The sequence below is a fragment of the Sus scrofa genome, chromosome 1, assembly GCF_054392235.1.
Source record: "Sus scrofa isolate SSC_HxYL_T2T_F1_AM1 chromosome 1, Sscrofa_HxYL_maternal_Yorkshire_Landrace_v2.0, whole genome shotgun sequence".
Classification (NCBI taxonomy): Eukaryota; Metazoa; Chordata; class Mammalia; order Artiodactyla; family Suidae; genus Sus; species Sus scrofa.
In genome coordinates, this window is record NC_139383.1 from 277,416,725 (window position 1) to 277,444,191 (window position 27,467).

Here is a 27,467-nt window from a genome sequence, read left to right on the forward strand (position 1 = left end):
TTCCTTCAATAGTTTGAAACATTTGATTAAATTACTCTCTACAGAGGTTCTAGGTCGTAACCCCCCTTATCATTGCACAAGAAATCATTCTCCTTGGTAGACATTTTGGCTGGCTAGCTCATGGTGGTTTTAATGAGCATTGTTTTGGTAACTGCCTTTTCATTTGCTTATTTGCTGTTTGTATATTTTATAAGGTGTCTGCTCAGATTTCTGTCCATTTTATTAGATTGTTTCTTTAAGTTCTATATATGTTCTGGATACAGTTCCTTTTTCAGATATATGTGCTGCTTGTCTATTTCCTAATGGCATATTTTATAAGGGGAAGTTTTTAATTTTTGAAGTTCAGTCTATCATTTTTCCTCTTGATGATGGTAGGGGTGTGATAAGTTTTTGTCATGTTGCAGTTTCGAAACTGAAACTGGAACTGTTTATGGTCTTTTGCTTGAGATATTCATGAAATGAGATAAAGATTTCTTAATTCCCTTTATGTGGTTTTTCCCTTTGTGTTGCTATTTCACATTCTGTGTGTTAAAATTAAAACTGAGTTCAAGAAAATTCACATATCCTAGATTGAATTAAAATTGTTAACTCACAATAATATACCACATATTTCTGATACAGATGCCCTTTCCTGATCATTACTCTTAATAACAGCAGGATGATTTGATTTATTTTGAGCTAAGGGACTCAAAAATTTTTACTTTTTTCTGTTTCTCATTACAGTTATTTTCCTCTTGCCTGCATATGACACAGTTAGGAAGTTACTAATAAATCATTAAGGCAGTCGTTTTTTTTTTCAGATATTTAATTGGAATGTCTTTTAAAGTTCTTTTCTGATTTAGTTTAGTGCCTCTTTCACATGGGTCTTGGATTAATAAACATGAGCATTAGCGATCCTGGTTTGGGGAGAGCTGTTGACCACCTGAACATTGCTATTGCTCAGTCACAAGGAAGCTTTGGACTTTGATTAGATATACTTATTAAGCTCTGAGTATGTGCTATGTGTTGTGCTGTGCTCTGTGGAAGTTACAAAACTAAATCACAGTTTCTACCCCTACTTGAATAGTTTTACAGGGAAGATAAGATACACAAAAATAGGGAGTTCCCATTGTGGTGCAGCAGAAGGGAATCCAGCTAATAACCATGCGGATGTGGGTTCAATCCCTGGCCTCGCTCAGTGGGTTAAGGATCGGGCGTTGCCACGGGCCGTGGTATAGGTCGAAGATGCAGCTTGGATCCCACATTGCTGTAGCTGTGCCATAGGCAAGCAGCTGTAGCTCCAAGTTGACCCCTAGCCTGGGAATTTCCCATATGCCTCTGGTGTATCCCTAAAAAAGGCAAAAAAAAAATGAAAAAAGATATACAAATAAAAATAATATATATTCTAGGAACCATAGGTATGTGTTCTCTGTTTATCTTTGTGTGTGTGTATGTGCGCGCACGCGTGTGCATTCACACATGCATTTGTGTGCATGTGTGTGCTTGTGTGTGGGTGTGTTTAGAGGACATCCCCGGCTCTCAGCAGTGCTGGAGACTTTGCTTGATTTCCCTTTTATTAAGTGTTTTATATACGTGTCAGACAATACTAGAAGCTCTTTACATGTTTATAATGTATAGATGAATTTAATGTAATCCTCACTACAACTTTATAAGGTAGGTGATATTAGAGAAGATAAGAAGCTTACCTAAAGTTATTTAGACAAGTAGGAAATTGAGCCAGCTTTCAAACACAGATAAATCTGACTCTAAGCTAGGCCCCTGGTTTAAGGCCTTAAAGATGAATTGTCATCATTTTCATCATTTAGGTGCATATAGCTAAAATTAGGACTGGGAATTCTTAATCTAAAATACTGGAATCATCCAGGGTCTCTTTTTCAATTGTATGAATATCCTCTTGTATTTGCTTTTCCATTTTAAAATCACCTTTATTTAGATGTAAATTAAAACAATAAAATTGACCAGTTTTAAGTGAAACAATTTGTTTTAATTACCACCACAGATGTGATGAATAATAATTCCATCAATTCACAAAGTTCTTTAATATCTTTTAAAAATTGGTCTTCCCCCTTTGCCTTATTAGTCTCTTACAAATTGATCTGCTTTCCATAACTTATGATTTGTCTTTTTCTAGAATGTCATATACATGGAATTACAGAAAATAGTCTTTCATGCCCGGCTCCTCTCACATAGTACAATGCTTTTGAGTTCTATCATGTGTGAATCAATAGGTTTTTCTTTTTTATTGCTGAGTAGTATTCCATCACTATATGAATGTACCACAATTATTTATCCATTTACCCATTAGAGCATATTTGTATTGCTCCCAGTTTGGGCTATTACAAATAAAGGTGCTATGAACACTTGAGTTCAAGTATTTGCATGTATTTATATTTTCATTTCTCTTGGATAAATACCTAGGAGTGGAATCACTGAATTGTATGGTAAGTGTATGTCTAACGTTGTAAGAAACCTATGAACTGCTTTCTAAAGTACTTGTACCATTTTGCATTCCCACCAGCAAAGGTATGGGAATTCCAGTTGTTTCACACCCTTTGCCAACCCTTGGTATATTAGGTCCTTTTAGCTTTAGCATTTAGTGGGTATGGAGAGAAATCTTGTGGTTTTGATTTATATACTGCTAATAACTAATGATGTTGAAATTTATTCATGTGCTTATTTGCCATCTATATATCTTCTTTTGTGAAGCATCTGTTCAGTCTTTTTATCACCATCCCCCCTTTTAAAATCAGTTATTTGTCATGAGTTCCTTTGTGGCTTAGCGGTAACGAACCCAACTAGTAACCATGAGGATGAGGATTTGATCCTTGGCCTCGCTCAGTGGGTTAAGTATCCAGCGTTGCGTGTGGTGTAGGTTGCAGACGCGTCTCGGATCCAGTCTTGCTGTGGCTGTGGCATATGCTGGCAGCTGCAGCTCTGATTCAGTCCCTAGCCTGGGAACTTCCATAGGCCACACGTGTGGCCTTTAAAAAAAATAATAATAATAAAAATTCAGTTGTTTATCTCCTTGTTTATTTTGGGAGTTACATGTATATTCTGGATACAACTCCATTACACTTAGATTTTTAGGTAATTCATCCTGGTCAAGGCTTATGTTTTCATGTTGTGATGTTTGTTTTATTTTGGCTTCACCTACATCATGTGAAAGTTCCTGGGCTGGGGATTGAACTTGTACCACAGCAGCAACTCGAGCCACATCAGTGACAAAACCCGATCCTTAACCCGCTCTGCCACAAGGGAACTCCACATTTTCATGTTTTTAACACATGAAATGTGTTAAATCTTTAATTTAAATTTGATGAAGTCAGTTTATACATGTTTTCTTTTATGATTTCATGGTTGATAGGGACTTTTCTAGATAGCTCTGCAACTCTCTTTCTGTTCACCTTTTCCTCTCCATTAGTCTGACCTACAAATTCTAGCTACCTTGCCCTCCCTGAATTCCATCTCTCTTCACAACTCAGGAAGGCACTCCTCCCTGCCCTCCCCCATCCCCCGCCCATTTCAGTTCCCTGGACATGTGCTGTAGCCTTGAAGCTGCCACTAGGCAGATAGCTGCTGTAGTCTTAGGTCTCACCTTGGGTTTTGTCCTGTCAGGGATCACCAGAGTCTGAGCTGCCTTAACTGTTGTTAATGATGCATTTAAAAAAATAACTAGTAGTCTGACAATAAATCTCTTTGGAAAGCAATTTGGCAGTGTCTTTGAAAGTTTAAATAGTTTACAGGTTAATAAAAAGCATAGGCCTTAAAGTTAGTTCACCAAGCGTGGAGGTTGAGGGGATCAGACTGATAAGTATCTAAGTGCAAACTTGTAGTGAGTAGCAAAAAAGCCATACAGGTCTAATGCAAAGTATTATGAATATAGACAGTTTTATTTTTTTATTATTATTATTTTGTCTTTTTGGGGCCACACCCACGGCATATGGAGGTTCCAGGCTAGGGGTCCAATCAGAGCTACAGCTGCTGGCCTATGCCAGAGCCAGCGCAACGCGGAATCCGAGCTGCATCTTTGCAGCTCATGGCAACGCCGGATCCTTAACCCACTGAGCAAGGCCAGGGATCAAACCCACGTCCTCCTAGATGATAGTCAGTTTGCTTACCGCTGAGCCACGATGGGAACTCCTAGACAGTATTAATTTAAATTAATTATGTAATGCGATAGCACTACAGCAGCAGTCATATTACAGTATAAGATATATGTATCAAAAGTAGCATGCTGTGCAGTTTAACACAATGTTACATATCAAATTCAGTAAACAAAAATTTTTAAATGTAAATGTAAAGTTAGTTTAAATCCCACCTCCATGAAATATTTATGGCTCTGGGGATATGATTACCTGAAAGGCTAGAGAAATCACCAGATAAGAAAGAGCAGCACTCACTTTGCACTTGAAACAGGAGTCCCAGGCTCTTGGATGGTGTGCTCACCAAGGAGAATCAAGTCTCTTAGCTTCCAAGACAATTCATTGTTAAAACAGAAGGTCATGTTTCTGTGCTCTAGTTTTTTGTTTTTTTTTGTTTTTGTCTTTTTGCCATTTCTTGGGCTGCTCCCACAGCACATGAAGGTTCCCAGGCTAGGGGTCGAATCGGAGCTGTAGCCACCGGCCTGCGCCAGAGCCACAGCAACGCGGGATCCGAGCCTTGTCTGCAACCTACACCACAGCTCACTGAGCAAGGCCAGGGATCGAACCCGCAACCTCATGGTTCCTAGTCGGATTCGTTAACCACTGAGCCACGCGGGAACTCCTCTGTGCTCTAGTTCTTTAGCACATAAGCAAATAAAACTTAGCAACAGGATGACTTTAGAAATAGCTGGGTGCTTGATATATTTTATGACACGACTGACATTTGTTTTATTTCAGTTATTAACTCATTATAGAAGAGGAAAGACTTTTTTTCCGTTGGTAAAAGCAAGGGATATTTTCCCATAGCCTGTTTGAATCCCTTGGCATTTAGTAGTCTAGTTTCATATTGAGTAGACTGCTCTATGAGTTTTTATGACATTCGCCCCTAGGATAAACCCCAGTCAAGGGACTTCTCTTTTCCCTTTGGCACATGGGTTTCGTGCCAAAGGATCGATTAAAGCAGCAATTTTTGTACCCAGTTATTCTAATGGGAGCACTTTGCCTCCTTCTTCTGATATTAGATTGGGTGTTTTCCAATGGGAAATCCATTTTGAATCACATTTTCCCTCTTGAAATAGAAAGGTCACCAGCTGCCCTTCCTTGCATCAGGGATGGAGCATACATGAGGTATATAGAGTGAAACAGGTTGCTTTTCTTTCAGCGTTTTTTTCCCCCTTAATTGCTTTTGCTTTCCTAAAGACACAGAAACTCTGGGCATGCACGTGTATGTACATCCTTGCAGCATTTCAAAGCATGTAAATGAGAAGACCTTATTGTATAAGCCCAAACAAGTATGTACATGACTTAACTACTAAACCTTCTCTTTCCCAATGTTTCCCCAGGAGTCTCCCCAGGACAGCGCTATCACTCGTGATATTAACCGGACATTCCCAGCCCATGACTATTTTAAGGACACAGGAGGAGATGGACAAGATTCCCTATATAAAATATGCAAGGTATTTCAAGTCCAAAAACAGGACTCAGTTTTAAATGGGAATTCTGGTTCTTTGAAATTATGCAAAAGGTTAACTATACAATGTAATTTGTATGTGATGTTCAAGAATACAAAAAAAGGAGAGGAGTTTCCACTGTGGCTCAATAGGCTAATGATTCAACTTGTCTCTGTGGAGGCACTGATTTGATCCCTGGCCTGGCACAGTGGGTTAAAGGATCCAGCATTGCCTCGGCTGCGGCGAAAGTCACAGATGCAGCTCAGATTCAGTCCCTGGCCTGAGAACTTCCATAGTCCACGGGTGCAGCCAGGAAGAAAAAAAAAAAAAAAAAAGAATGTAAAAAAGGAGGGAAAATTCTTTGTAAAATCAAAAGTAACAACACAATCTTAGACTCATAAAGAACAGGAAATAATTTCTTTTACCTTTTGTTTTTGGCTATACCCACAGCATGTGGAAGTTCCCAGGCCGGGGATGACACCCAATCTACAGCAGCAGTCTGAGCCACTGCAGTGACAACACTGGATCCTTAACCTGCTGCATCAGAGGGGAACGCCTCTTTTACCCATTTAATTAGGACTTTGAGTTGACAGTCCCCTGGCTCCACATTTAGACTTTCACAAGTTGGCTTTATGTTATAAGCCTCTTGAGTCTTACGACTTCGCAAACTCCTTTTCACTATTCACATTGTAAGTGATGAATTTGGCTTCCTTGGTCCTGAGACCTAGTCTTTAGTCTTTTCTCCTGAAAACCAATCAGGCTCCTTTTTAGTATCTGCCATATAGTAAATATAGGCAAAGCACAAATCATCCTTAAGGAACTTACATATTGTGGTTGAGAAAGCAAAACTACTACTGAGTTTTAGAACAGGCTAGCAATAAAGAATAGTGATGAACTAGATGAACTAGATGCTTTAAATTGTAAGGGCACTTAGAATTTAGAGAGCTGTTTCTTGGGTTTAATTTTAATTTCCCCATAGGACACATGAAGCTACAATTTCTCTTTAGCCCTTTCTCAGTTGTGCTTCCCACTTAAGCAGCCAATCCAGGTATCCTTCATTTGACCGCATAATGTTCCAGAACGAAACCCTGCCTTCACTGACTCTGAGCCCTTACTCTCGACCCCACTGTACTCTAGTTTCTCTCTCATGAGCTCTTCCTTGCAGCTCTCTCTGTTCTTGATTTCTCATCCTCTGTTAGAGAACTTAAGCTCTTACTTCCCTAATTCCCTCATTGTTTTACCCCTCTCTGCCTGGTCCTAAAAGAGCGGCCTTCCCCTGGGTGCACAGTCCCTGGTTCCTGTAGCTCTATGCTGTCTCTCTAGGTGACCCCTTCTACCCCATGGCTTCAGCTATCATCCCTGCACAAATGTTCCCAAGTCTATATTAGCTCAAGACCTGCATTTCCAGCTGTAGGTTGGTCTCCATGTGAAAGTCTTCACAGGTGCATCAAACAAAACAGGTCTGAAAATAGAGTTCTGGAGTTCCCATCGTGGCGCAGTGGAAATGAATCCGACTAGGAATCACGAGGTTGCGGGTTCAATCCCTGGCCTTGCTCAGTGGGTTAAGGATCCAGTGTTGCCATGAGCTGTGGTGTAGGTCACAGCCGAGGCTCGGATTCCGTGTTGCTGTGGCTCGTATAGGCTGGCAGCTGTAGCTCCAATTAGACCCTTAGCGTGGGAACCTCCATATGCCGCGGCTGTGGCATTAAAAAAATGTCAAAAGGCAAAACAAAATAAAAATAGAGTTCATTTAAAAATACACCTTATTATGAAATTTTTCAAACATACCTAAAAGTTGAATAGCATAATGAATTTGTATATATCTCCATCCAGATTTAATAGGTATCAACATATTGCCCAGTTGCTTCATTTATTCCTTTAAAATTTTTTCTGAATTTCTTTGAAGCCAACCTCAGCCATCACAATCCTAAATTCTTCACCATACATATCTAAAAAATGAGATCATTATTCTTCTGTAGCATCCATCATTATCCGTCAGAACCATCCAATAGCCACTCCATATTCAGATTTCCCTAAATGTCTTTATACATTTAGTTAGAATCAGAATCCAGCAATATCCATACTGTGTTTAGTTATGTCTCTTTTAATTAAACAGTCCTCCTTCCCCCCCATGTCATTGTCTGAATATACAGTCATTCTCTGTTATTTTTTATGTGATTGATATCTCTTCTAGCCGTACTTTCTTTTCTATTCACTGTCCTGTTACTGGCCTCTGTCATACGTTGCTGGCTCTTTTACAGAAGCTGCCTTGCATTATTTTCCCTGCCTTTCTTTTTTTTCTTTATTAAATTTTTAAAAATTTTATTGAAGTATGGTTGGTTTACACTGTTAAATTCTTGTGATTAATCAAGCAGCTCTAGCAGTGATTCAGATACATATATCTGATGGTATATATGTCACTAAGATTATATATATCATTTGTATATATGATGATATATATATCTATCACCTCAGTGGCCTCCACTAAAATCCACCAAAACCTTTAGTGCTTTCTCTAACCCACAGAATGAAATCAAATTCTTTAGTTCATTTCTCAGTCCTGGATTCTTTAGCTTAGTATTAAAGACATTTTGTGACATAACCTGGCTTACTCTCTGAATATTTTATGCTTCAGTCACATTGAACTTCTCACTGTACTCAGGTTGATTTACTTGTCAGACTTCCCCATTGAATTGAGAAGTTCTCAAGGGCAAGAATCATTTCTTATATATTGTAGCATTTGTAGCACTTGACATGGTGCATCTCATGTAATAGTAGGTGCTCATTAAAAGTTGATGAATTAATGAAATGCCTTTTCTTCCCCATATTTCATTATGTCCCCAATGAACCTTATATTCCAGACGTTTCCCAAATGTCTCATGTACTTGCTTGTCTGTATGCATTCCTTCAAGCTTTTCTATGAGCCTGAGAAAAGCTCCCCTTCATTCTCTACCTATAGAAATTCAGTATGTTTTCGTCCTAGTATATAATTGATTTAAACCGTGTGCTGAGCACTCTACTTGAGAGGACTAAGAATAATGCATTAACTCTATTATATAACTACTATAGTTATTCTCATGTTACAAATGGGGAATATAGTAATTTGCCTAAGATCCAGATCTAGACATTAACAGTTATGGGATTGCATCCCAACTCTAACTCTGAACCTCTGTTCTTTCTTGACTAATCAACTATTGACTGGAGCCTTTTCAGTATTATCAGACTGCATTCCACAGAGCTGTGTGGACAGATATAACTGCTAGTTTTGAATAGTCTTAACAAAATTGGTATTAACTCTTGTTAATTTTTACTGACTTGATAGGTTCAAAGTATGTATTTGTGTTATAAATAGATCGCTTCTAAATTCCTAGGCACATTTTGTCTTTGGAAAATATATATATATGTTTCTCGTTCTGTAGCCTTCTCATCAGATAAGCTTTAAAATGAGATTATATTGAATTCTACCTGAATTTATGAAAGCATGATTATGTATATAAACATTAACAGTGTTTATTGAGTGCCTGCTATGTAAAACACGTTTACATATGTTTTAAGCGTTAGTTTCAGGAGTTCCTTCCATGGTACAGTGGGTTAAGATCTGGTTTGTCTCTGTAGAGGCACCGGTTCCATCCCCAGCCTGGCACAGTGGGTTAAGGATCTGGTGTTGCTGTGGCTGTGGCATAGGTTGCAGCTCCAGCTTGAATTTGATCCCTGGCCCAGGAACTTCCATATATCATGGGTGTGGCTGAAAAAGGAAAAAATTAAAAAATTAATAAAAGCTATAGTTTCACCAAAAGCTAATGATAAAATCCCATATATATATATAACTTATTTAATAAGCATTGGTATTACATTTTGCTAAGTGATCTGAATTCTAAGTATAACCATTTCTAAATTGCTTTTCTGGGACATAGAAGAACCTTGGCAAAAAACAAACAAAAAAAACCAAGTGGAAAATAAAGGGAGTTTCATCAGAAATAAATTTGTCAAACGGAATAGCATCCTGATTTTATAGGAATTCCCCTTTCCACTGCAACTTACATTAGAACTATAAATATTAATCATAAAAACAGGACTCTGAAAAACATCTGAAGACTCAAAGAGGGAACCACAAGGAATGTTTGGTGTAAATTCTCTGTTAATGACAATGCTCAGAAGAGATGGGTTGTAATCATCTGCCGCCAAGGAAAATACAAATGAAAATTCCAGAGAAACCCACAAGTGGTTTCAGAGTAATCCCTTATCAGCAGAGTTATTACTGGCATTGTGGAAAGAATTGTATTTTGGTGTCTTTGCCAAAAGATTTTTTCCCAGAAAGAAAAATGAGTAACACTAACAGTGTTTAGTGAGTGCCTCCTGTGTGTTGAGGTGCTGGCTGAGTTGAAAAGGACATCACTCCAGCCCCTAAGAAGTTCACAGTGCAGTAGAGAGGACAGACATTGAGAATGCAGTGTGCGGAGTTCCCCTCAGGGCTCAGCAGGTTAAGGACCTGACATCTCTCTGAGAATTCAGGTTCGGCCCCGGGCCTCATTCAGTGGATTGAGGATCCAGCGTTGCCGCAAGCTGTGGCATAGGTCACAGATGTGGCCTAGGATCTTCCCTTTGCCATGGGTATGGCCATAAAAAGATAGGTAAATTAATTAAATAAATAAATAGGAGTTCCTATCGTGGTTCAGTGGTTAGCAAACCCGACTAGTATCCATGAGGTCATGGGTTTGCTCCCTGGCATCGCTTAATGGGTTAAGGATCCGGCATTGCCATGAGCTGTGGTGTAGGTCGCAGATGAGGCTCAGATCCCGCTTGGCCGTGGCTGTGGCTGAGGCATAGGTCGGCAGCTATGGTTCCTATTGGGAACCTCCCTATGTCACAGGTGCAGGCTTAAAAGACAAAAAGACCAAAAAAGAAAGGAAGGGAGGAAGGTAGGTGATAAGTGCTATCTATAATACCATGCACTTATAGCAGGTACTGAGAGGAGAGAGAATCCTGGAGGAATAGAATGTGTTTAGAGCTTAGCTAAAGGGAGAGGACGTTTTTCATACTGAGAGGAGGGAAAAACATAAGCAAAGACAGGCAAGAATGACAACTTTTTTTTAGTGCTAAAATAGTTTCTACGTCACAAGATCACTCCTTGGCTGCAGGAATCGGCGTGGTAACAGTTTTATTCATTGTAAAGAAAAATTGGAATTGAAGAGAAATGTTTACATCATTTACAGGCCATCAGAATGCCACAGTGGAGTCTGGATAGCATTTTCAAGGTTCCCCTTTCAAGTTCCTACAGGGTAACTGTGGCTCAAGAGTGACTACATTCATTTATACCCCCTGTGCTTTTTTCCCCAGGCTTATTCTGTGTATGATGAAGAGATTGGCTATTGCCAGGGCCAGTCATTTCTCGCTGCTGTTCTGCTTCTCCACGTGAGTAATGAGGTTTCTGTTTGAGTTACACATGTCCTGCCTCAGGTTGTACCAGCCTTAAACTTGATGATGGTTTTATATTGCCTTTGGCCAGACATGAGTGTTAACACCTATATCTGGAAACTGTTCCCTTAAATTAATAGAATGTCATGATGGGAGAGAGACATAAGAATAAATGACAGTATTGAAAATTAGTACAAAGATAGACTTCCTTTTTATTATTAGGATGATTGTATAGACTTCGGTCTTGGTGAAACTCTTTGGGGATATTTTATCTTCTCTAAAGTAGCCACTGTCGTCAGCCTTTGTTGTGAGCTTTATGTGTTGGAGTGGGAGGGAGGCGGAGAACCTGCCTTTCTTTAGTGCCATTTCATTCATTCGTTCCACAAAGGACTTCTACCCTCCTTCTTACTGATACTTTTAAAATCCACATCAAAATCGAAAAAATGTTGAGATGAATACCCATATAATCTTCACCTAATTTATCAAGTAGTCTTCTTCACTGCTTTCTCTCCATCTCCCCCTCTCTCTGTCACTTACTTGTTTGCTCTCACTCTTTCTCTTCCTCACACCACACACATGTATTATTTTTTATGGGAAAAATGTTGTTAGGTGACAGTCATTGAGATATTTCACTTCTAAATACTTGTGCATTTATTTCCTGAGGATATGACCTGAATATCACAATGATATCTAAGAAAGTCAACACTGATTCAATAATGTCATACCTGCAGTCCACATTTTCTGTTTACTCTGTAAAGTTCATATAGCTTTTTTCCTAAATAAGATGAGGGAAGATTCAGGTATTGCATTTGGTTGTCTTTTTTTTTTTTTTTTTTTTTTAATTCTTTTAATCCAAACTAAACCCTTTGCCTTTTTTGTGTGTTCCATGCCACTGACACTTTTGAAAAATGAAAGCAAATTGGCTTGTAAACAATCAAGTCTAGATTCTTGATTGGCCATTTCCTCATGTTTCAAGTCAAAAGGCGTGGCAAAAATATCACACAGGTGATGTTAGCAGAGCATTTTTGAGTACTTGTTGTGGTCTGAGCTGTGTTGGAGATCAGGAGTGAGTGGGACAGACACAGCCTCATTCCTCGTGGATGCAGAACTAGTGAAGCTGACTATCTGTAGGCAAGAACATCACACAAGTGTACCAAGTGGCTCTATGAATGTATAGTAAAAAGTTTGATGCAAGATAATAACAAGGGAGCCTTATTTATTTATTTATTTTTTCCATTATAGCTGGTTTACAGTGTTCTGTCAGTTTTCTACTGTATAGCAAGGTGACCCAGTCACACATACACGTATACATTCTTTTTTTCACATTATCATGCTCCATCATAAGTTTCTAGATATAGTTCCCAGTGCTACACAGCAGGAGGGAGTCTCATTTAGATTATAGGCTTCTCTTGGAAGATTACCAGAAAACCCTTTAAGGTGAACCCTGAAAAATGAAAAGGGTTATCCACTCTTTTTTTTGTACTTTTCTGTATCATTTAACTTTTTTAAATGTTCTTATGAAGTCGCAAGCTGTGCCCTATCTTCCAGATGGCAGCCTGGATCTGGTGTTGCTGTGGCGTAGGCCTCAGCTACAATTCTCATTTGACCCCTAGCCTGGGAACTTCCATATGTTGCAGGTGTGGCCGTAAAAAGAAAAAAAAAATTATGAAAATAAGAAAACTATTTTAAAAACAGGAGAGTGGAGAGTAGAGCATTCCAGGCAGAGAGAGTACAGGATATAGAAATGCAGAAATGGGGAAGAGTTGGCGTCTGGAAGGAACTGAAAGAAGGGAAATGTGACTGGAGCTTCATGCGTGATGGAGAGTAGGGGAATGAGCTGGAAAGGTTAGCAAGACCAGCTCTAAGGAGAGCCGGGGGCCAGGCCACGCAGTCTAGATTTTGTTTCTGTAAGAAGAGGAAGCTTAAGAGGTTTAAGCCATGCTTTTGTAAATGGTAATACAAGTAAAACAAAACCACTTTGCATCTTCTTACTGTGAACCTAGCTTGTTGGTATTGGTAGGCATGCAAAATTTAGGTAAAGCTATGCTATTAATAAAGAGGTCACTTTTTTTTTCTCAGCTTTATTTATGTATCATTGACAAAAGTTGTGTGTGTGTGTAGTGTATAATATGATTTGATATACTATACATTGTGTGATGATTTTCACAGTCCAGCTAATTAACATATCCATCAAGAGATCATGTTTTCAGATTTTGTTGTTTTAATCAGAACTTCTATCTCAGAGTCTCACAAGCCTGTGTGGTTTGTTTTTGTTTTCAACTTCAGTCCAAGGATATTTATCTCTGTTTAAAGTATCACAGCCCTTTTAAAATGGGTTTCCCAATCAAATCCCCAGTGTCTTGGTTTGAGCTCTATGCTGCTTGCCATTGTGTTAAAATAAGTGCCCGTTTCAGAGTAAAAGGGCAGATGTGCCACCTAACGTCGGCGATGCCACTCTGGCCAGACCAAGTCTCCCTCAGCATGTGGAAGAGTGAAGCTGCCTTCCATGATAAAGACCTCAGAGGTCTGGTCCTTTGACCCAAATGCCCTTACCTTTCTAATAATCATTGGTTACCCTTTTCGCATTTGTTACTTAGTCTGATTTGCTCTTTAGCTCTGCTTTATTCTCAGTGATTTCTTTGCTCAGCCCACCTCCATCATCTGGTTCAACAGAAGCCCGCCCGCCTTCGTGACAGTTGGAAGGCTTGCTACAGTCACACCATGCCTTAAATAATGTTTGTAGTGCCTTTTTTTCTATTTTGAAAACTAGGCATTTTTCCAGGTTCTCAGGCAAATATTTTTCCATAAAGCTATGGACGATTAGGTATTATTATAAGTGAGTAACGTCTGTAAATAGACATGAAGTGAAGTAGCTTTTGGAAGTATTTTAGGTCTTACTGCATGTATTATTACTATAGTACTTTAAGAATTACTTCAAACCTTAGAATATGTAAGGTTCTTCTGTATCTAGCCATGTTTTTAGCATGAAGAAAGAATGAGGAAGAAAAACATTTTTACTAAAATGAAGTAACAGCTAAGGAGGTTAAATGATTCAACAAAGGTCTCATAATTTGGGAAAGATGAAGCATACACTTGAGTATCATATCAGCCTGTTCCCACTCAGTTCAAATCCTGTCTTCCCAGCAAAGCCTATTCCTGGCTCCGTCAGGCAGATGCAGGCTTTCTTGTTTCTTCTGTTCCCACAGATCTTTCTTTTTCGTTTTACATTTATTGTATACTGGTTGTGTGGAAGAACAGGAATATTGTCTGACATAGAGTAGACTTTGTTAAGTGTTTCTTGGTTGAGTCAGTGAAATGTTACAAAACACAGCTACAGGTCTGAGTTACTGCATATCTCTACATTCCTAGTCCTTCAGAGTTCAGAGTTGAAGGGCGACTTTAACAGTGAGAAAACTTAACAACGTATGTTTGTGATTCTTCCCCTTCCCCGCTTCCCTATCTGTTACAGATGCCTGAGGAACAGGCATTCAGCGTTCTGGTCAAGATCATGTTTGACTATGGCCTCAGGGAACTTTTCAAGCAAAACTTTGAAGATTTGCATTGCAAATTTTACCAGTTGGAGCGCCTCATGCAGGTAAAAAGAGAATCCGGCTTGCATTTACTACAGGAGTACAGGACTAAGAATGGGGTGATGAAATGATGCCAAGGAGCAGCCGTGGATTTCCTTGGCCGTCCAGGAAAGGACAGATTTTATGTTTTTCATTTCTCACTGTGTAGTGATGACGCCAAGATTAATAAGGTGTTAACTAATGGGTGTGAGCTGGTTTTCAATCTCATAAACACCCAAAAGATCAGATAACTTTGTAGGAGCCTTTAACCACAGCAAACTCGGTCAAGAAATATTCACCAAGGCTCTGAAGCTGACTGGTTAGGAATCTCGTAACAAAAGCGAAACGAACATTCCCAAACATTGCATAACTTGGAAAGAAAAACTGTCCTTCCAAATATTTGTCACCATTTTGGGGATTCCTCTTTAGAGCTGCTTTATGGACTGGAAACGAGAGCTGAGTGCCAGGTTAATAGCAGATGATAAGTGTTCTTCTGAGCACTTTGGCAGTTTCGGGATAAACACAAGAATGTGACTTTCTTAGCCTATTTCTGGCAGATTTATGAGCCTCCTTAGTGGGAGTTAAACAGCTGCATATGTGCCCCAAACTAATTAGTTTGCTATTTCAGGAATACATTCCTGACCTGTACAACCACTTCTTGGACATAAGTCTTGAAGCACACATGTATGCCTCCCAGTGGTTTCTTACGCTCTTCACCGCAAAATTCCCTCTCTACATGGTCTTCCATATCATCGACCTGCTTTTATGTGAGGTATGTATAAGAGGCACCGCACTTTGGCTGTCGTTTGTAGGGTTCTTCCTCTGTCAGTTCTGTTGAAGATAGAATTTGTTCTTTTCAGTTATTACTGGAAAATTCAGGCTTAAGTGACTTTTCCTTGGGCGGAAGCTAGTAAGTGTATTTTGTTCAAGGTTCTCTCTGCTGAAAAAAGAAACATGGCAGGCATTTGTATTCGTTTATATTAGGCTTGGCTGCATTGAATAAATCCAAAATAATAAATCCAAAATAACAGTGACTAATTAAAGTAGAGGTTTATTTTTCTTTTCTCGTGTAAAACAAATCAGAAGGTTGGCAGTAACATGCCTTCCTCAGAGTACGACTTACTGCTGATTAGAGCTCCAGCCACCATCTATCTGTGTATTTAAGCTACAAGGTTTAGGGGTCGGGAGAGGGTGCATCCCCTCTTTTTAAGGAAATTTCATGGATGTTCCACCTGTCTTTCCATTTAACCTCTTCTTGGCCAGAACTTAGGTACATGATGTTACCTTGTGGCAAGGGAAAGTTTTTATCTTTGAGCTATATAGAGATATGCTAAAACTTAGGGGTCTGTTACTGAAAGAAAATAGATGTTATAGTAAATAACACTCTTTGCCTCAGCATAGTTTTGAATTTTGGGCTGTGTTTGTGTGTGTGTGTGTGCGTGCACGTGTGCACCTAAGCAGAAAAAACAATTTCCAAAAAAAAGAAAAGTTTGTTATAAAAACTATAGAACGTGTAAGCAAAAAGATTTTAAAATACTTCTAATCCTGCTATCTAGAGGGTAAGTACTTTTTTAGCCTTTTTTGTGTGTGTTCATATATGTTTATGTGTAATTTCTATATGGAATAGTTTTTTCGTATGGAGTATTAATGTAATAATGTATATTATGGTTTTATATATATATAAATACATAAAAATATGATTATGCTATTTGGTAACATCTTTTAATTTCTTGCATTCGAATATTAATAGACACGTACACATATATAGCATCCTTATTTTTTAATGATTCCATATTCAAAACATACAAAGATCCATTAAGAAATTTATATCTTCTCCCCAGCTTGAAACATAAGAAATAGCATTACCAAAGTACTGTTATTCTTAACTTACTGCCAAGTATTCCATTCTTTCGATATTTTGTATATACTGTACTTTATTTAACCAGTTCCTAATTTCAAACCTTTGTCTCATTTTTCACTATTATGAGCAACCGTTTGTTATGTAGTTACTATGGGCCTTGGTAGCATGCTAAGGGATTTACATAAGCTTTTCAACTAGCAAGCTCAGAAAACCCTTGGGAGAATATTGGTTATGGAAACTGAGTCCCAGAAACTTTACAAGTTTAACTTGGTCAGCAGATGTTAGTGCCTCCCCTCATCAGACCTTTGCCCCGCCACTCCTGGAATGATTAGATGAAGAAAGGCAGACTGGAGGGAACTCTGAGATTCCAGCTCTGGGGCGGAGGGCTGATGACACAGTGCGGGTTGTGCCTAGAGTGAAGCAGCACAGCATGCAGAAAGAGCCCCCAGGAGCTCTTTCCTGATAGATCACAACTTTTGACTCAAATGTTTTAGTTTGGAAGCATAGAATACTTTGGAAAGCATTCTTGAATGTGAGAGTAGATCTAAAAATAAGCTGTTCTCTCAGAAAAATGGGAGACTGGGTCTACTTTGCATGGTTTTTCAGTGGTGGGTGGTTTTTACTCTCTAAGATATTTTCAAGCTGTGCCATTTCTTAAGTTTTTAAATGTATCTAAAATTATGGGGTGTTCTGAGACAAACAGCCTAATAATCCAGACATAAACCCTTACAGTGTTTTCTGTGTTTTCTCTTTTAGGGAATAAGCGTCATTTTTAACGTCGCCCTTGGATTATTAAAGGTACTCATTTAGTTATAAGCTGGGTTGTCTGGCCCCCCTTGCAGGGTCTTGGTCTCAAGCTCATTCTGAGCAGCCACTGTGCCCTGGCTTTGTTCCTGACAGTGGACATGTGCAAGTGGCTCTGGCCGAAGCTACGAAGTACCTGCCGGGGCCATAACGATGCTGGGATTATAAAATGCCTCTTGGGCACCTTCCTAGCGAAAACCTTTTTCTGTGCATGGTTGTCTTTTCTCCTTTCTTCCAGACTTCCAAAGATGACTTGCTGTTGACAGACTTTGAAGGTGCCTTGAAGTTCTTCAGGGTTCAGCTTCCTAAGAGATATCGCTCAGAAGAAAATGCAAAAAAACTAATGGAATTAGCTTGCAACATGAAGGTAAAATAATTTTTGCATTAATTTTGATTCTTTTGTTCAATTGATGTCTCACTCTTCCTGATCAAACTATCAATATTTATAATACATTAACGTTTTGTTTCGTATTGTATAATTTTCTAAACATTTTCATGTATATTACATCCTGTGAATTAAATCTTACTGCCTTCTCCAGCCTTTGAACCATGGAAGGGTATTATTATCCCCATTTTGAAGATAAACCCAAATAAAAAAGTTGTAACCCCTTAGCGTTTTATATGTTATAGCTCGTTAGTGGCTGAACTCAGCTTTCATGATTTCTTTGTGCTGTCCTTGAACTTTAAGTATTTGTCGTTGTGTCAGAAATTCCCTAGAATGAAACTAATAATATAATACATGAAGGAAACCCATTCAATTTTTTTTTATCACTTCCAATGGAGCAAAATGATTTGTGTCATTTTTTAAGGTAAAAAATATAGAATCTCCTTGTGTTCATTTGATGATAAAGTTTTGTTTTTAAAGAAGAAAATAGTACTTGAGGGAGTTTAATCGGGAATTCGAAGGGTGGAGTCAAATGAGAAACAGAATAAACAGCTGTAATCAGATTCTTAAAGAGTGCATAAAAGACTGTCGTATTTACTTACTGTGACTCCAGAGGGTAGAACTGGGATCAGTGTGTCAGGGCAGATGTGGTGGCAGAGAAGCTTCGCTAGGTCCCGAAGAGAACACGGACCAGGAATCACCTAAGGCACAGTTTCCTCATCTGTAAAATAATGTTGGTTTGGGTTATATGCCAGACTGAGCTAACTCAGGCTACTCTTCTCTAAATGTTTGGAGATGCCAAGTAAAATATAATCTCAGATATGTCTGAATACCTGAAAGAAAGGAAGCAAGCAGTTCCCAGGTCCCTAAAACAAGGTAGCTCAGAGCCAGTGTATGTGAACTGAGGAAGGAGCATCCCAAGGGCATGTGGAACCCTAGGTGGGTATTAGTGTTTTAATGCTCATGAAGACATGATAGGATTTGCGGCTTTCAGGAGGCAGCTGAAACGGAAATCTCTACATAAAGTTAGGACCTTGGAATGGCTGCCTTGTTTATAAAAGTAGAAATCCAAAAACTACCTATTACCCTGAGAAACAGTAGGAATCATAATATAAAATGAATGGGGGTTTGGGAGAAGAAGAAAAAGAAGATAGAACTTCTAGAAATTAAAATAATCCTTAAAGCTACCATTCAATTTAAAATGTTTCGTATTTCCTAAGTATCATGGATAACATTCCGTGATGTTTTACCATGTGCTGGGTCCTGTGCTTAAGTGTTTTTAACATGTGAGGGTTAACCATAATATATGTACTGTGTTTATCACAGGGCCTGGTCATTAGGGTTCAAGAAATGATAGCTTCTGCTATGATTATTTCCTCCCTGGTATTTCAAGCAGGTAGCCAACAAACTCTTCAGTAACCTTTACCCACATGATGGGTTTGTGCACAGCACAGAACCAGGTGAGCACTCAACTTCCCAGTCACCATTTCTGCTGCAGCCTGGTTTAGCACACGGGAGGATGCTGCCTCTTATTTGCTTATGATTTCTTCCCCTCTGAAACCTGCTCTTTTCATCATCTCAAGTTTGTGGGACCTGGTTGTTGAGGCCTAAAAACTTGATGTCATCTTCTGCTACTTTCCTTTCACACTTAACATCATACTCCACATCTAAGCCCTATCATCAGAGTACATCCTGAGGGAGTTCCCGTTGTGGCTCAGCAGTAATGAACCTGACTAGTAACCATGAGGATGCGGGTTTGATCCCTGGCCTCGCTCAGTGAGTTAAGGATCCGGTGTTGCCCTGAGCTGTGGTGTAGGTCACAGACGTGGCTCGGATCCTGCGTTGCTGTAGCTGTGGTGCAGGCCAACAGCTGCAGCCCCAATTCAACCCCTAGCTTGGGAATTTCCATATGCCACAGGTGTGGCATAAAAAAAAAAAAAAGAAAGAAAAGAAATCCTGAATATGATCACTTCCCAGCCTCTAAATCACTGATATCCTAGTCTAACCATCTCATCACTTCTCTTCTGGAATATTCCAGTAGATTCCTCATCTTCCTCTTTCCACAGTGGTTTCCTTCTAGACTATTCTTTTTTTTTTTTTTTTTTTTGTCTTTTTGTTGTTGTTGTTGTTGCGATTTCTTGGGCCGCTCCCGCGGCATATGGAGGTTCCCAGGCTAGGGGTTGAATCAGAGCTGTAGCCACCGGCCTACGCCAGAGCCACAGCAACGCGGGATCCGAGCCACGTCTGCAACCTACACCACAGCTCACGGCAACGCCGGATCGTTAACCCACTGAGCAAGGGCAGGGACCGAACCCGCAACCTCATGGTTCCTAGTCGGATTCGTTAACCACTGCGCCACGACGGGAACTCCCCCTTCTAGACTATTCTTGATCTCGTCTCTCTCCTAAGACTCTAATGGCTTATTATCTCAGGATAAAACTCAAACGTTTTTGCCTTGACCTGCAAGGCCTGGCACCATCTGACCTCTGAAAGTCTGATTTCAGATACTACTACTCTCCCGGCCCCATACTTTCCCCTTCAGACCCCCTGGCCTCCTTGCTGTTCTCAAACGTGCAGGCATGTCCCCTCCTCACACCTCTGTGGCCGAGCTCTCTGCCTGGGATGTTCTCCTTGATGTCTGCATGGCTTCTCCCTCACCTCCTTCAGTCTTAGGCTCAATTAGCATGTCATCAGAGAAGCCTTTTCTAATCACAGAGTCTAAAGCAGCAGCTCCCCCAACTCTTTACATCCTATCTCCTTATCCTGTCTTATTTTCCTCATATCACGTATTACTGCCTAACATTATTATTATTATTTTTGGCTTTTGTCTTTTTAGGGCTACACACGCAGCATATGGAGGTTCCCAGGCTAGGGGTCGACTGGGAGCTGTAGCTGCCAGCCTACAGCACAGCCACAGCAACATGGAATCCCAGCCACATCTGCAACCTACACCACAGATCCCGGCAACGTCAGATCCTTAACCCACTGAGCAAGGCCAGGGATCGAACCTGCATCCTCATGGATGCCAGTCAGATTCGTTTCCACTGAGCCACGATAGGAACTCTTGCTTCACATTATTTTATATGTTTGATCATTGTCTTCATCCCTGCCCATCCTCCCCCCCATGCTGGAATTAAGCCTGTGATGGCGGGGACTCTCTTTTGCTTATTGCTGAATCCCCAGAACAGTAACAGAATCTGACATGTAAATATTGGTTGAATGAGTGAATAACTAAATATTCCGCTGAGTTTGTTCCAAGTATTTTACAAAGAAGTGTTAATGTAATTTTGGACAAGACTGAAAATAGCTTCTAGCTGAAGGTTTTACTTTTGGGGCTTTCATTAGCTTGAGACACTTTAATAATATATGGATTCTTCATTTCCAAAGTCCAGATGAGAGGTGTCCAGTGTCTTTTTTGCCTTGCCTACACTTCCAAGGAATTAAGGTAGACAGGGCTGCACAGCACACGTTATTCCTTAGGTGTGTAGTTCCTTTGGTCCTGAGGAACTCTGCGTGGCTAGGGTACACTTGAGATGCTTTCTCCTCCTTGCACATGCTTTCAGGTGAGAAAGATAGTAATTTTTCTTGAAATTGACTCAACATGGAAAGCCTGCAGATTCCCCAGGACATGAGAGAATGAGTTTTTCCTGCTGAAAGGTGGGATGTGGTGTGTACAGTTTAGTTAGTGATGACGAGTTGTGCTCTAGCAGCTGCACTTAAGACCAAAAAAATATTAAGGGAGATACAGGCAATTAGTTGAGCCAATTATTGGCAAAGGACCCTAGCCGCAGTAATAGTTTGTGCTCAAAAATAAGAAAAATGATTGGCAAGCTCAGTGATGAGCCCTAGTTACAGGGACTGCACGACCTGAGAGTGCCTCAGAGCGTGCATGGGCTCACCTGGCGCTTTGGAGCTCCCTCTGGACACAGAAAAAGGTTCTCCTCCTATGTGAGTGGTTTGGAAACTAGCTTTTGAATTTCTTTTCTTTTCCTTTCTTTCTTTTTTTTTTTTTTTTTTTGTCTTGTCTTTTTGTTGCTGCACCTGTGGCATATGAAGGTTCCCAGGCTAGAGGCCAAATTGGAGCTGTAGCTGCTGGCCTGTGCCACAGCCATACAACGCCAGATCCAAGCTGAGTCTGTGACCTACACCACAGCTCACAGCAACACTGGATCCTTAACTCACTGATCGAGGCCAGGGATTGAACCTACACCCTCATGGATACTAGTCAGTTTCGTTAACAGCTTAGCCGCAATGGAACTCCTTGAATTTCTTGAGGTAGGGTTTAGAAAGGAAATATTGGCTCTGTAACTCATTGGAATCCCATTCTATTTTTTAATTAAAAAAGAGAATTGTGGAATTTCCACTGTGATGCAGTGAGGTTGGTGGAGTCTCTGTAGCACCAGGATGCAGGTTCAAGCATTGGGTGCCCTACAGAGGGGGTTAAAGGATCCACGTTGCATAGGTTGCAACTGCATCTTGGATCTGATCCCTGGCCCAGAACTCCATCTGTCATGGGGCAGCTCAAAACATTTACCCCCCCCCCCCCAAAAAAAAAAAGTCACTCCATTTCCCCAGTTGTACCTCCTGATTAAGGTGGGGATTGGGAAAACTTTTTCTTGCATGCCTGTCCAGAAAGAAATACCTGTTAGGATTGTTGTCTTGTGTTTTAGCATTTACAGGGTTCTAATTGCCAGTATTTGCATAGAATTTATAAGACTCTCCTTTCCTCCTCACAGTACCCCGTGAGCTGTGAAGGGCAAATCCAGTGTGGAAACTGAGGCACATAGAAGTCTGTATGTGACTTACCTAACTGATACTGACTGAGCAGGGACAAGGGCTTTGTTGGAACTCAGGCCTTCTGACTGCATGTGCCCAGTGCTGTCCAACCCCACTGCGCTGCCTCTTACTGCAGAAGTGCAGCACAAATTAAGTTTGGTGTGGCAGTATCTGAAATGGCCACAAGATGGGTGTGTTGCCCCGAAGGTCTGTGTTTCTCTCAGTACCCCGTGACTTCTTTTTCTCCATAAATCTTTCCCTGTATCCATCTGTGCTGGCCTCTCTCTGTTTTTCTCTCCTTTCAGCCCTTTTACTTCTCTCCTTCTTCTTTTTCCTTAGTTAATTGTTTTTTCCCTTGAGGAGTTTTAGATCCCTTGCTCTCAATCTAAGATTTAACAACATGCATTGAAACTTATTTAGCTGTCCATTGCGTTTCTCTCTTTCTATGGGGTGACCTGAGATGTAAGATCTAAAAGGAATTTCACTTTAAACAGATTGTCCCAGGAGATTTCGAATGTTCCTAGGAGCCCCACAATCCTTTCATACTCAGAACTGCGCCATGTATCATCTTTAGTGGGGGAAGTGAGAAAAATTAATTAGGGCTTTGAAATTTTTATCTCAAGAAATATGTGAGAACAACTGTTTTTATGTCTGTACAGGGATTTTTGAAAACAAGTCTGATCTGTGAGGCTGGTTTAGGAGAATCAGGAACCATGCTAAAAGAGATGGCTCAGTGGGTTTCTTAGATCAAATCTGAAGAATTGACCCTTTGGTCATAGAATCCTGCCTAAGGTGAAATAGAATTTCTGAACCATTGCTTCATTGAAATGTGTTATTTCAATCATAAAGTGAATTGCTAGACTTCAAACTACCTGTAAGAAAAGATATTACAAAAAGCAAATAGCAGTATGTCTCAATTAATGTAATTCTAACCATGTTAGCTATTTGGAGAAACAGAAAACCGGGCATTTGGGGATGTTTGCCCTCGGGACATGTTTTTAATTCATGAGCTAAAAGCAGCAGTTATTTGAACTTCCTTCTCTGCTCAAATCCTTGGTGTAATTAGTATGTGTTAGGGTTTTAAACTCTGTGTTTGTAGTGACTTCATCAGTCTTATTTCTTGATACGTTCACAGAAGCTTGCATAGTGTCTGCACATAGTGAATTAATCCTTAGAGTAACCATACGAGGTCATTTTATAGACGTGTATACTGAAGCTTAGAGAATTAAAGAAAATTCCCAGAGGGTACAAAGTTAGTAAATGAGTTGAGATTAGAGCCCAGGAATTTCACACTCCAAAGTCAGTGCTTATCATCATTGTGCTTTACTGTGCCTGAGGTACTGAATGAATGGGGTAAGAGCCACTTTTTATTAGTCCATTTGTGATGACGTTTGTCGTATAATCATGGGTGACTCAGTTTCTGTGTCAGTGATGAAACTTACTGTCTTTACTGTAGCTGAGCTCCGTTTTCCTTATGACTAGACCAGACTGAGTTTACTTCTTTGCTTGTTCCTTCCTTGGAGAATTAGATTTCATGAGAAAGCTTCATGAGAATGGATACTCTTTGCATTGAACCCTAAGTTTGCTGGTTCTTGCAAGGGTAGCAGCGGTCACCACCTTCTTGTTTTATTTAATTTTTCAATATATTTTTATTTCTTTTCTCTTCATTTTTCTTTTCTGTTCTTTCTACCACACCCATGGCATATGGAAGTATCCAGGGTCGAATCGAAACTATAGCTGCTGGCCTACGCCACAGCCACAGCAATGCCAGATCTGAGCCACATCTGCAACCTGGGCCACAGCCTGCAGCAACACTGGATCCTTAACCCACTGAGCAAGGCCAGGGATCGAACCCACCTCCTTAGGGACACTCTCACGGATTCTTAAACCCGCTGAGCCACAATGGGAAGTTTCCCTTCTCCCTTGGTCCTTATCTGTGTTTGAGACCTCTGCTACTAATTTGCTTCTTGCATTTTGGAAAAATGTTCTGATGGTAGAAAAAGGATGCCTAATTTCATTTAGTAATCTTTGAGAGAGTTTGAGTCTGAACTATTTAAACATTAAATAAAAAGAATCAGGAATTAAATAGAATGTTGATTTATTTTAAGTGGTTGGTTATAAGTGCAGGCCTTGCCAGACCTTGGCTCTAACCCCAGCTCTGCCTCTGCCGTGTGACCCAAGGTATGTTAACACAGTCACATTGTAGAGAGAGAAATCGGATGATGCCTTTAAAATAGCTGCTGCTCTTCTGATAATTGTTCTCATCATCCTTCATACACCAGTGCTCTTTTGGCCTGCCAGTTTTGATCTTCTCTACCCAAGCATCTGCTTTCTTTGAGTCAGTTCAAATCAGCAAGAATTTGTAGATTGTCTTACAGGCCAAGAACTGTGCTCAGTACTAGCATGCTACAGAGATGGATAAGAAAGGATCACCCCAGTTTTGCATTCTTGTGTTGGCACTGCCATTGAACAAACTGGGATCCTTGACTTTAGATAAATAAGTTTATTTATCTAGATCTCAGTTCCCCAGTAGAGTGAGGGTGATAAACCCATCTCAGAAAGTTGGTCTGGAGTTCCCGTCGTGGCGCAGTGGTTAACGAATCCGACTAGGAACCATGAGGTTGCAGGTTCGGTCCCTGCCCTTGCTCAGTGGGTTAACGATCCGGCGTTGCCGTGAGCTGTGGTATAGGTTGCAGACGCGGCTCAGATCCCAAATTGCTGTGGCTCTGGCGTAGGCCGGTGGCTACGGCTCCGATTGGACCCCTAGCCTGGGAATCTCCATATGCTGCCAGAGCGGCCCAAGAAATAGCAAAAAGACAAAAAAAAAAAAAAAAAAAAAAAAAAGAAAGTTGGTCTGAGGATTAAAGAAGATAGTAGGTGTAGAGGTAGCTTATTATTTTGAAACTCTTCTGTAAATCTCAAGTTCTTTTAGTCACTAACTAAAAAAGTGGGATACACCTGTGTCAGATTTCTTGATTTGACAATGACTTTGGCGTCAGGCTCTCCTTAATGTACCAGACCTCTTCCTGCCCACCCACTCACCCACACAACATACTTCAACCCAGCCCCACGCAGCTGCTAACATTGAGCCTTCCATCTGCCCTGGACTGTCTTTGAGTCCAGCCTAGCAGGAGTTCTGACTGTTGCAAGGTTTTTAAGCCTAACTTCGAGTCAGCAACCTGTTCCCTGTCTTCTGTATTACATGGATTTTGTTAAATAACTCATTGTTCACAGCACATGTTCAGAGGATGTGGCTCTGTCTCTGATTCAGGGCAAGAATGCAGAAAATAATAATGTTGTAGCCACTCTTTGTTAGAAAGACCTCTCAGAGTACCTGTGTGCCAGGCACTCTTCTTAGCTCTGTATAATGTTTTATATCATGTGATCCTCGTAGCAGCAGTCATCATAAGGACTGGTGGGGTTTTCACAGATGAGGGCCCCGAGGCAGAGAGAAAGGCGGCTTGCACTCAGTCACACGCTAAATCATCGTCAGAGCCAGGACTCAAGCCTTGGTCTCTCCAAGCTCTTAGTGGCAGATGGTACTACCTCACTCCCACCCAAGCCAGCAGCCTCTCTCACTCTTTCTTCATCCTGGTGGGTCAGGACATCCCTGCCTGTTGCAGGGGCTGACCGGGGCCAGCTTTCTCAGAGCAAGCAGCACATTTTTTAGGAGAGAACACTGTCCAATTTCTGTGGCAGACTAATGCCAAGTGAGTGCCCAAGGGAGAGGTGTTCTACAGTAAATTTTTACTTCTACCAAAGTATCAAACTGGCATGTTCCAAGTCTCCACCTTCTCTCTAATTCAGGGTTTCTTTAACCTGGGACTATGGATGGGCCTCAGGGAGCCCATGAGCCCTCTGAAATGGTATGTAGAATGTTTTATTGCTGGGGGTAGGTGGGGGTGGAGTCAGCTTCTGTGGCTTTTTTGTGTGTGGGGGGAAGCCATGGGTCTTAGGGACATTCTAAGTGGTTTTGTCTCCATGTTAAGAACCACTGTACTAATTGTAAAGAGGCATAAAATTGGTTTTACCTAAATTATAAAGTCAGTCTTATCCCAGGAAATTATTAGAATTTTTTTTCTAATACATTAGAAAGTACATTTAAATAGAGCAGATTTCAAATTTAATCTTATTTTGAGGGTTAGCTGTGTGTGAAGCTGTGATTTCCGTAACTTTCCGATAGGAGTCAGCCAGCAACGGGTGTGATTCAGAGCTCAGAGCTGACTCCATAGCTTCCATTCTTTTTGAATTCAACTAAAATTTCAGTGGCATAAATAAGAGAGAGACAAAATGAACCTTGAGCTTTTAAGAATTGGGGACTATGTCACTTTGTTTAGTATTTTCAGGCTTATTTTGTGCCAAGCATTAGGAATTTCACAGTGCATAATAGTCGCTGCCCTTGTGGAGTTTGCTTATCATGATCTGGGTACATCTTTGTGTCATTAACACCTAGCAAAGAGCACTGAACATAGTGGGGCTCAACTATTGGATAAATAGATATCTCTGCTTGCATCCTTATTAGGTTAAAAGGAAGCCCTTTTGCTTTGATTTGTTCAGCATCTGATGATTAAATTTTGATTATGTTCCAGGCATTGAGCTAGTCACTAGAAATACGGTGGTAAGCAAAACAGTTATGGCCTCTTTCCTAGTGGGAAGACAGACAATCAAGTAAGCATATAAATAAATGATTGTGAACTTGGACAGATGCCATGGAGGATTTGGCTTGATGCTTTGAGAATATATAACAAAAGACCTAGGCTGATGGGGGAATTGGGTGTCAGGGAAGGGTTCACTAAAGAAGTGACAGTGGAGCTCTGGTCTGAAAGGTGGATAAGAGTGATCCAGGTGCACGGTGCAGGCAGAGGACCGGGCTTGCAGTGTATGTTTGCTTTGGTTTCCATTTCCATTTAGAAGAAAGAACGATGCAAAAGAGGGGATCCTTTCTCGTGAACTTAGCAAGCATTTCTGGGCAATCTTTCTGTGCCTGGGCAGGGACAGCAATGAATGAGACATGGTTCTGACCTGGAGAAGGCACTGATAATGGAATAGACAGGCCCAGGGTGC

The 27,467-nt window shown here is 40.4% G+C and overlaps 1 protein-coding gene across 6 annotated transcripts in view; it reads left to right on the forward strand.

The window, feature by feature from the left end:
* Positions 1–27,467, forward strand: part of RABGAP1 (RAB GTPase activating protein 1) — a 172,758-nt gene that overhangs the window by 122,289 nt on the left and 23,002 nt on the right. For all 6 annotated transcript variants that reach the window (XM_084995876.1, XM_021074563.2, XM_021074574.2 and 3 more), the window contains 6 exons: positions 5,486–5,599; positions 10,931–11,005; positions 14,478–14,603; positions 15,206–15,349; positions 17,195–17,236; positions 17,481–17,609. In XM_084995876.1, the coding sequence (XP_084852002.1) occupies positions 5,486–5,599; positions 10,931–11,005; positions 14,478–14,603; positions 15,206–15,349; positions 17,195–17,236; positions 17,481–17,609 (630 nt within the window). The remainder of the gene's footprint in view (positions 1–5,485; positions 5,600–10,930; positions 11,006–14,477; positions 14,604–15,205; positions 15,350–17,194; positions 17,237–17,480; positions 17,610–27,467) is intronic.